Here is a 10,709-nt window from a genome sequence, read left to right as displayed (position 1 = left end):
GGCACTTCCGGGTCCCGGCTACTTCCGCTCCAGGAACCACGCCCCTTCCGGCCTGGGCTGAGAGGGAGCCAGAGACAACCGGCGAGCGGGCGCAGGGCTTCCGGTGCCGGGTTGGACCTCTTCAGGCTGGAAAGAAACCTTTCTTGGGAGTGTAGGAAGTCTTCGAGAGTAGTTGAGGCCTGAAGTATAAATAAGAATCAGCCAGGCTGGGTGTGGGGTGCCACTCCAAGCGGAGAGAAACACGGTCGAAAACCCCTGAATCACTGAAGAGGAGGGAGGGAGGTTTATCAAGAAATGAGGTTACAGGGATGTAGGCTACACGGTAATTGGTGAATCGGTGCGAAGCGTACATGGGCATTTTCTGCACTGCTCTGGCAACTTTTCTGGTATTTCACACTATTTCAAAATGACGTTTAAAGTAAGCTCCAGCTCTAACCTGCTCTGCCTAGCTATTCTACCAGATCCTGGGCACTGAAAACTCCTGCTATTTTCTCAGCCTAACTTCCCAGACTCCTCTCCCTCCAAACCCGCACATTCTAGCCTTTTTTATTCCTTGTTATTTATTCCTTTACCCGAAAGGAATCCCAGCTCAGATATCCCTTAGAAAAATCTCCCAGTTACTCACAATAGATTTTTTTCCAAGCCTTCATCCAACTGCACTAGGGTTAATGTATTTACCCTTTTTCTTATTTACCTTATTTCTGTATTTCTACTTGCCGTACCTAGTGAATGTTCGATAAATTGATTTTTAAGTAATAAAAGTATCAAATTGTTATTAATTGAATTCAGAACTTTGGTGGTAAAATCGGATTTAATTTTGACTCGAGAATAGACGTGCTTTCTGAAAGCTGCTTAAAAGAAGTAACTGAGAATATATGTGACCCTTTTATAGACTGTATCAGAAAACTTGATGGAAAACACCCAATATTCAACTGCTTGGCTCTGGTCTCGATTTCCGAGTCTCTTGTTTAGGCTTCCCGTAATTGTGACCTTGTATTTCACAAAAGATGAGACAAATCCAACTGTCTGTATTTGCAATTCAAGCACCTCGCTCCATCTATCCTATGTAGTCCAATGAAGAAATTCTACTGTTTTTCTTTCAGGTCTCCCAATCCCATTCTCATCCCCACTCTCTCTAGCATTATTCCAAGAATCATTTCCTATCCATAGCACTTGCAACCTCATCGCATCTGGCCTTTCCTGACTCTTCCTCTCCACTCTTACCTACACATTCCATTTCTAGATGAAACTCCCTCAAATGTTACTTTAAGGATTGCAGCTCCTGTGTGTCACCATCACATCTGTCATCATAATCTCTGTATGCTCATTCACCGCCCCCTTTAGACTCCTAACCACTGGCTTTCCCTGACTGTACAATTTAGCACATATTTTGTTAAGCCTTACATAGATTACTTCCACAATAAAACCATGAAACTATTGCTGCTTGGGGATCACATCTAATAGACACAAAACCCATCATGATGGTAGTCAAAAATCCCTAAATAGGTTAAAATTAAAAGAAAGGTGAAGAAATGGGCTCACAAAGAACGAAAGGGAGCACACACTTCTAGAGGAAAATAATTAGGATGAAAGAGGCTGTGGTTGGACAGTTAAAAAATGATCCCCACTGCTGTTCAGAACTGGTTTTTAACTGTTTAGAGATCACTTAATGCCTCTGAAGAGTTTAAAATCTAAGGACTCTTTTCATAGAAAGATACAGACAAAAATACTTTGGAAAATACGTTAGTGGTCTTCCGTATTCTGCTTCGGCTTCCCCAATCTCCCTACACTTAAGAAAATTAACAAGACCTGACCCTCAGGTTATTTCAGGAGAAAAAAAATGGTTTTGGAGAACACTACAAGAAACATCTATCTTAATTTTTCCATCCATTGTAACTAGGTTGATAAACTATAGTTTAGGTAACCAGAGGAGAATTTAAGTCAAATTCTGGTAATACCATGAATTCTCACAACAGGCAGGAAGGCAGAGAGGCCCAAGAGTATAAACCTCAATTCCAACAAAATTTGGAATCACTGTTTCTATAACACACAAAGTACGTGATATTAGTTCCTTGAAAAACAGGGTTTCATGATCAGGTAAGAGTGAAAACAGTAGGTAAAGGAAGTTAGCCAGGGGTCTCTTCATAGGCCTTCTCGGTTTTTAATATGCCAACACCGAATCTCTGCGAAGAAAAAATGCTATCTATAGCATATATATTTGGCAATGAATTCCCAAAGCATTTCCCAGAACCGGTATTCTAAGACTTCATTTTGGGAAGCACCGTCCTACAACAGTTTAAAAATCATCCATTAAACAAATTTCTGTAACAATAAATACAGGGTCATCCCAAAGGTGCTTTAAAACTATACATTTGAGCTTTTTAGGCCTTAAAAATTATTCTTAAGAAAGGATTGCCTCTAGGTGGAAAGTTCATTTAAATGGGGCATAAAAATCTAAATACTGATCTTTTTTAATGTGGGAAAAAGCAGATGCATATTAAATCACCAGAGACCTTTTAAAAAAGATCTAAATCCAAGTACCATCCTAGACCAACTGAATACAACTCTGGGGGCCTAGAGGTGGGGGGATGGGAGGATGGCCTCCACTGCCCCCCGCCCCCCCCCGCCCGACACCAACAGGGCACAGGAGTACTGATCACTGTTTTAACAATGTCCAGATGATTCCAATGTGCAGTGGGGCAGAGTGCGCTAAAAGTAAAAGTCCAATGAAATTGTAACACAGAAAAAAGAAAAAAAAGCTGCTGGTAATGGTTCCACAGGTTAAAGAAAATAAAAATTTTTTCTTTAGACAAACCTCCAAGTGATGAATGAATATTCATGTTCAGACTCACGCAAAATAGTCTATAGTGTATATACAAAGATATAAAAATGCCTAATAAATCCTGAATCTCGTTAATGGACTTTTAATTCTTATAGGTATAATATTCCCTTTTTTTGGTATGTCAATTAACCCCTTCTGGATAATACAGGCTGGAGATGTATGTTCCAGTCAATCATCACATACAGAAATGAACTAAAATTACTTAATCTTTTAGAAACAAAATCAAGGATTCACAAACTATGGCATTTTATTTCAGAGCCTTTGCTTACATTTGTACAATATATTACATAATTCTTCATTGTTTGCAGATCCTAATATATACTTTATAGCTTTTATTCTATAAGCTTTTTCTTCAACGTTTTGCTGTCAACAAATCTTTACAGTCCTGTACAAATTTGAATAACTTGAAACCATTTTCAACAAAATTAGTTACTGTAAGCACACACTACAAGACTGAAAATGCTTTTCTTAGAAAAGTTGAATGTAAAGGATTCTGACACGTTAGCATCTACAACAAAACGCTTCGAAATTCTCACATGTCGTATTGCCAGAAAACAAATAAAACATGCCAGCCCCATCCAAAAAAAGTACACAGAACTACAATTAAAACGGTAAAACAGTCTGTACAGTAAAGTACTGTGTATTAACAGTGCCAGGTATTAAATAGCTTGAATGAACACATCCGCAATATACAAATGTCTTACAAAGGTGTAGAATTAAATACAAGTGCCAAACAGAACAGAGATTGGAATCATACAACATAAAGTCAATACAAGTGAAAACAAGTTTGCGTTCATTTTGGATTTTATACAAGGCATTTAATTTTATAGGCCTACCACCCCGATTAGCTATTTATACTTAAAATAACAACCATCCTTCTGAGACAGTTCATATCAACAACCTGGAACCATACTAATACAGTTTACTTGTTCCTGAAGTCCTCTTGTTGTAGCTCATAATAAAATAAGCAATACAAATGAATTATCTGTATTTAAGGAAAAAGAAACATTTACAAGAAAACACAAAAATATAACTGTTATAATTCATTATGAATAAATATACACTTTGAACTGGCTAAGTACAATCTTTATACATTGTTTAAGATTTAATACAGTTTATTAGCCATTTTCTTTTTTCACACAATGTATTATATCAAAATTAAAAAAAAATACTGATTTATAGAAAAATGGCAAAGTACAGTAGTTCCATTCCAATTTGAAGGGGCATGAAAAGCCACTGCAAGACCTTTTAGCCTAATTCAAACCTGTAAACATGTTCAGTCTTTTTTTAAAGAGAATCTTTAATATTTGGTTACCAGGATTGATGTCTAATATCCTGTTAACTGCAGGTTTGGAATTTATTACATGTGCTTGACTTATACAATTAAAGCCACCCTAAGGTGACTTGCTTTAAAAAACAATTAGCTCGTACAAATGAAAATAGGTTCGTATTTTTTCATAAATAAATGGAAAAATATCAAATGTTCCAGCTTTAACAAAATACAAGGGAATACATATACAGTAAGTTATCTTGACATGTTCCGGCCCACCTAACAATTATGCTTACTGTATTGTCTCTACAGGCAGTGAAAAGCCTCCATTTGCCACAGTGGAAGGCCTTCAAGTTACCAGACACACAATTCCCAGACAAGTTGGAAACAATTATTGCTTGAGGAAAAGCAGTTCATTGTACTTTTTCTTCATAAAAAAAGTGCACTTAAGTGCCAAGTCAGCTTGTCAAGAAACAATTTTTAAATATAAAATAGTGCTTGTCTGATTTTTTTTTTTGTGCCACTGTGCAGTATAAAAAAAGACGTGGCCCTCAACAGCCATTAAGTGCAAAGTGCTTTAGCAAGTCCTGCTGTCACCTGCACTCAACTGACATTCCATTTTGTGATGCGCTGGACATTGACGGTTCAGCTAACGTTAACATAACAGCAGCTGTTATGGAACTGGATGAAGGGGAAGAGGAGGATGAGGACGTAGCAGCACCTGAAGAAAGGGGAAACCAAACCAAAGGCTTAATAAACGTACATACGACAACAGAGAGAAAGAAAACACCAGCCCCGTAAGCTAAAAGCCTGTCGTATTCTCTGAAATCACTCAAGCCTGCAAAAGCAGTCCGAAGGTCACAATGCCATGATGTAAAGAAAGGAGAAACCAGTGTATCTCAAGTAGCTCTAGACAGTCCTGAAATACAGAGTTAAGGAAAAGGGACAGATCAGGGAATGCCGCTCCCACACAGATCATATTAGGAAAAAAACAATTGTGCACCCAGTCTATTAAGACACGGAAATAAAACCAAGAATCGACTTTGCAACAGTGAGACAAACATCAAAAAGAACTTTGAATCCAATAAGAAAAAGTGGTAATCCACCCAAAAATCTTTTCCTTCTTCCTAGTTCCTGCATCTTTCTGTGTTTAGAGTTTCTTACAAATTTAAAGGGTGATGAGAGTGATTCTTAGTGTTGGAACAAAAGGGTCCACAGCTTGACTACTGCTTTTTCCTGCACTTCGCATACAAAGCAAATGACACATCCGTTAGTTTCTTCAGGGAAATTCTCTCATTGTTATAAATCAGTATTTTTTAAAGTTTATTTATTTTTGAGAGAGAGAGAAAGAGAGAGAGAGCGAGCCCAGGGAAGCACAGTGGGGAGGGGCAGAGACAGCGAGAGTGAGACAGAATCAGAAGCAGGCTCCAGGCTCCAAGCTGTCAGCACAGAGCCCGATGTGGGACTCAATCTCACAAACCGTGTGAGATCATGACCTAAGCTGAAGTCAGATGCTCAGCCAACTGAACTACCCGGGTGCCCCTATAAATCAATATTTGAAAAACAAAATGTTTTAAGGAATACATGCACAAGGTAAAAGAAATTCCTTCAGTATAGGAATATAAGGTGGAAAAGCAAATCTCTGCCTCATGAAAACCCTCCTAAGTCCTCCAAATTTCACTTCCCTGTTGTTACCAGTTGCTTCAGTCTTCAAAACTCTAGTAGAGGTGCTGGCAAATTACTGCCCCAAGGCCAAATCTGGCCCACCTGTTGTTTGTTTGGCATAAAAAAGGTGATTTTATTAAAAGCACTGGGACAGGCGCATGGGCAGAAAGAGCTGCCTCACCTGTTTCTGATAAGAAAAATTTATTGGAAGGGTGCCTGGCTGGCTCAGTTGTCGGAGTGTGTGGCTCTTGATCTCGGGGTTGTGACTTCAAGTCCCACATTGGGTGCAGAGATTACTTAAATAAACTACATATATATAAAATTTATTGAAACACAGCCACGCCCATTTGTTTACCTCCTGCCTATGGTAGATTTTACACCTACAATGGCAGGGTCAAATGTTCCAAGGAGGCCCCTTGGCCCACAAAGGCCAAAATATTTATTGTCTCTACAGAAAATGTTCCAATCCCTGTTCTAGAGGAATGTCCTCTCCAGCCTCTAGAGATAGGATATGCAAATTTAACATGTGTAGCTATAACTTTACTTTGAAAGTGTAAGTAGAAGCACCATAGTATAGTGTTTGACTTTTGATTATTTTTTTAATTAATTAATTAATTTATTTATTTTTTATTTTTAATATGAAATTTACTGTCAAAGAGACAGAGCATGCAGGCAGGGGAGGCGCAGAGAGAGAGGGAGACACAGAATCCAAAGCAGGCCGAGGCTCTGAGCTGTCAGCACAGAGCCGGATGCAGGGCTTGAACTCGAAAACCATGAGATCATGACCTGAGCCAAAGTCATACACTTAAGTGACTGAGCCACCCAGCCACCCCTCTTGATTATTTTTTTTAACACTTAACAACTTACCTTAGGAGACTGTTCCATATTGGTACATATATAGATCTACCTCTTTTTCTTTTCAAAGTTGAATAGTATTCCATTATATTTATGAACTTTAACTTATTTAATTCTAGTGTCTTCCTGTTGCTAACAACAATATAATAAATATTTTGAGCGTTACAAATAAAAATTTAAATGTCTACTTCTTTTTATTCCATGCAATGTATCACTTGATAATACAATTTAAATAATTTCTATCTGTTATTATAAATATTACCATGACAAACTTCTTTATCATCACATATTTCTCCTTGGGACCTATTCTTAGAACCGGAATTAGCTAGTTCTCCAAATACACAGTCAAACTGTTTTCCATAATAATTGTGCCAATGCTTCCAGCAATGCATAAAATATAAATTTCACCGTATTTTCCTAGCACTGGTTTCAATTATACTTTTTTTTTTTTTTTTTTTGGCTAGGAATAGTACCCTATTTGATTTGCATTTCTTTGAACAGCTGAGATAGTCATTTTCCACTGATATTTTAAATAGTATTTAGGAACTGACTTTTACTGCTAACTCCCCAGGGAAGGCATCCATTTATAAGAATCACTTGCTACAGAGAATCTATGGTGACCACACATACAAACACTGTTTCAGAGGAGCTGTTTCTGGGTAGACATCTTACTACATGAAAACACTCTAACAAGGCTTAGGTGATGGAAGAATAAGGAGCGCTGGCACAAGAATTTAAATAGTATGCTTATAGTTGATTTTTAATTATTTTTAAATGGTTATGTATCAGGGGAGGGGCGCCTAGGCGGCTGCTCAGTCAATTAAGCATCGGACTCTTGATTTCAGCTCAGGTTATCATCTCATGGTTCGCAGGATCGAGCCCCGCACTGGGCTCTGTGCTGATAGTGTGGAGCCTACATGGGAATCGCTTTCCCTCTCTCTTTCTGCCCCTCCCCTGCTTGTGTCTGCATTCTCTCTCAAGATAAACTTTAAAAAAATGGTTACCTATCAAATAAAACCCTGATCCCTTTCCTTTGACAGAATGCTTCTGTATATACTTTCTATATATTAACATTTAATTTCTTTTCGAATCACTCCATGACCCAGACTTTCAGTCTCTCCACAAATTAAAAAGCCTAGACAAAGGTGGAGAGGTATAGGACTTATCACAACAGCAGAAAAGGGAACGAAGAACATTCTTCTGAAGAAAAAGAAAATGAAAATCAAAGTGCTTTGATTTTCATCAGAGAATGGGAGCAGTAGAAACAGAGGACGGTCGGGGAGGCATAATCATAAGCTTGCAATGACTTTGTCCCCCCACCCCCGCCCCTAGGGTCCCCTTTCTCTGTTCCCTTCATAGCAAACATGAGATTTTTCCTAGAGTCACCATCTCTACTTCCTTGCCTCCCCCTCTCTTCTGAATCAGCTTTAGACCAGCTTCTGCACCTCCACAGCTCACAGTACATGCTCTCAAAAAGGCCACCGATGATTCCAGCATGGCCCAGCCACTGACCGCTTTGCTGGCCTTTCAGCAGCATTTGGCACAGATGACCACTGGCCTCCTCAACTCTTGGCCACCTTCATCGGTTTTCTTCATTCAAGGCTACTCTTCTCGTCTTGCTAGTCTTCTCCCTCTCAGCCCTACTTGTAAAAGCTGGCTTGCCCCAGCTCTCCTTCTTTTGTACCCACATTTGTCTTCTAGGTGATCTACTCAAGTATTGGGGCTTAACAAACCGCTTACAGTTAACTACTGTATTATGGCCAGGCAATGACTTAAAAATTTGCTCTCTAGTCCTGCCTTCCCGCTGAGCTACACGCTTATGTACCCCACTGTCTACCTGGCATCCCACTTGGATGCCTACTAGGCATTTCAAAAAGTAACATGGTGAAAACAAAACGTCTGATCCTGTGTTCCTCAACCCACAATGTTACCTTTTCTAGGTCCTCCTAGGTTTCCAAAGTCAGCACCAAGTAGCCATTTGTTCCTGCTGGAAACCTACAAATCATCTCAATTCCTCTTTGCTCCACCCACACCATATCCATCAGCAAGCGCTATGAACACGGACTGCTCTCCATCTTCCCTGCAAGCACCCCAGTCAAGGCACTGTCGTCCGCTCCCCAAAGCCACTGCGATGGGCTTCCTAATCGACAGACACTGCTTCCTTCTACCCCTGCCCCTCTAGAGTCTGCTTTCTACACAGCAGGTGATCTTTCAGTACTATGAATAGACCATGTCATTTCCCTGTTTAAAACTTTGAAACAGCTCTCTGTCTCACTTAGAATAAAATCTCCACCCCTCATCCTTGCCTATAAGGCCCCACAGGAGTCGGCCTCTGCCTACCTAGCTGATGTTTGCACTGCTTTCACCACAATGATTTTCTTCCTGCTTCCGAAAGGCACCAAATGTATTCCCTCATAGCAGATGTTCTCACCCTGGGGTGATTTTGCCCCCTAGAGGATACCTGAAAAATGTCTCCAGACATTTTTGGTTGTCACAACTGTAGCTTGCTGCTGGCATCCAGTGGGTAGAGGCCAGCGATGCTGCTAAGCATCCTGTGGTGCACAGACCTCTCCCCGCCCCCCCTGCCCTGCCCCCCAACCCCGTCAGCAAAGACTTACCCGGCCCCAAAATGTCAAAAGTTCCAATACTGTTGTCTCTGCCCAGGACTCTCTTATGGACTGAGCACCGTGTCTCCCCAAATTTCTATGCTGAAGCGCTAACTTCCAACGTGACAGTATTTGGAGATAAGCAATACATTTCCTGTTGTTTAAGACCCCAGTCGTGGTACTTCGTAATGGCAGCCCTGGCAGACTAAGAGAACTCTTTTCCCCCAGATTTAACTTCTCTCGCTTCCTCTGGTCATTCAGGTCTCAATGAACATGTCCTGATCATTTGTAACCTAACACACCCATCCAATCTCTGCCTTAACATTACTCCCTTCACAGTGCTGTTCACTATCTGAAATCTTATTTGTTTTGTTTTGTTTTTTAAAGCAGACTATCTATAAACTCCATGAAAGTGAACACTGTGACCTGTGACTTGAGATCATTTTTTCTTTAAATTCTTCCCCATTTTATAGATGAGGAAAATAAGGCAGAGCGATTAAAGAACTTGCCCAAAGACCCAGACATAAACTCACATGAATCTAACTGTAGGGCCATAAACTGCTGGTTTAAGTAAAGGAAGGTTAACACTTACTTTCTCTCTCTTTCTTCTTTAAACGCTTTCTCCTCCTATCAATGGAAGCTACTTCAGATTTTAATGACAGATAATGTTTTCTGATTTCCTGAAGTTTCTCTTGAAGAATTGTGATGCGTTCAGCACTTGTCATATTTTCCAAGTCCGCTGCGAATTTAAAACTTTCATCAGTATGTATTTTTAAACAAAATTTTACCATATAAAAGAAAGCATGTAGTATGGTTGTAGAAAACTGTCAAGACAGATAAACTAAAACCAAGGCTTGTGAACATTTGTTTCCCTGAGATTTTTTTTTCTAGCTAGAACATGAGAAACTATGCCTACATAAGGGCGCCTGGCTGGCTCAGTTAGTGGAGCACGTGAGTCTTGATCTCATGGTTGTAGGCTCTAGCCCCACACTGGGTTTAGAGATTACTTAAAAATAAAATCTTTAGGGGCGCCTGGGTGGCGCAGTCGGTTGAGCGTCCGACTTCAGCCAGGTCACGATCTCGCGGTCCGTGAGTTCGAGCCCCGCGTCAGGCTCTGGGCTGATGGCTCAGAGCCTGGAGCCTGCTTCGGATTCTGTGTCTCCCTCTCTCTCTGCCCCTCCCCCGTTCATGCTCTGTCTCTCTCTGTCTCAAAAATAAATAAACTTAAAAAAAAAAAAAAAAAAAATAAAATAAAATAAAATAAAATAAAATAAAATAAAATAAAATAAAAATAAAATAAAATCTTTAGGGGTGTCAGGGCGGTTCAGTGGGTTAAGCCTCTGACTCTTGATTTCAGCTCAGGTTATGATCCCAGAGTCATGGATCAGCCCCGAGTCAGGGTCCATGCTGAGTGTGGAACCTGCTTAAGATATTCATTCTCTTTCATTCTCTCTCCCTTTCTCTTCCCTCC

General features: G+C 40.0%; 1 protein-coding gene across 6 annotated transcripts in view; it reads right to left on the bottom strand.

Annotated features, from left to right (window-relative positions):
* Positions 1 to 18: 18 nt before the first annotated feature.
* The window catches only part of ARID4B (AT-rich interaction domain 4B), a 156,901-nt gene continuing 146,210 nt past the window's right edge, over positions 19 to 10,709 (bottom strand). For 4 of the 6 annotated variants that reach the window (XM_047088584.1, XM_047088580.1, XM_047088585.1 and 1 more), the window contains 2 exons: positions 9,831 to 9,977; positions 19 to 179 (listed from right to left, as the gene is read on the bottom strand). In XM_047088584.1, coding sequence (XP_046944540.1) covers positions 19 to 179; positions 9,831 to 9,977 — 308 coding nt within the window. Of the gene's footprint in view, positions 180 to 3,071; positions 4,834 to 9,830; positions 9,978 to 10,709 lie in introns of those variants that run through there. The other 2 variants (XM_047088583.1, XM_047088586.1) reach the window with 1 other exon arrangement.

Source organism: Lynx rufus, unplaced genomic scaffold (assembly GCF_022079265.1).
Source record: "Lynx rufus isolate CCGP_SWC_20201006 ecotype Redwood Valley unplaced genomic scaffold, mLynRuf1.p SCAF_25, whole genome shotgun sequence".
Taxonomy (NCBI): domain Eukaryota; kingdom Metazoa; phylum Chordata; class Mammalia; order Carnivora; family Felidae; genus Lynx; species Lynx rufus.
Note: the sequence above shows the minus strand (reverse complement) of the source record. Positions and strands in the feature narration are given on the sequence as shown.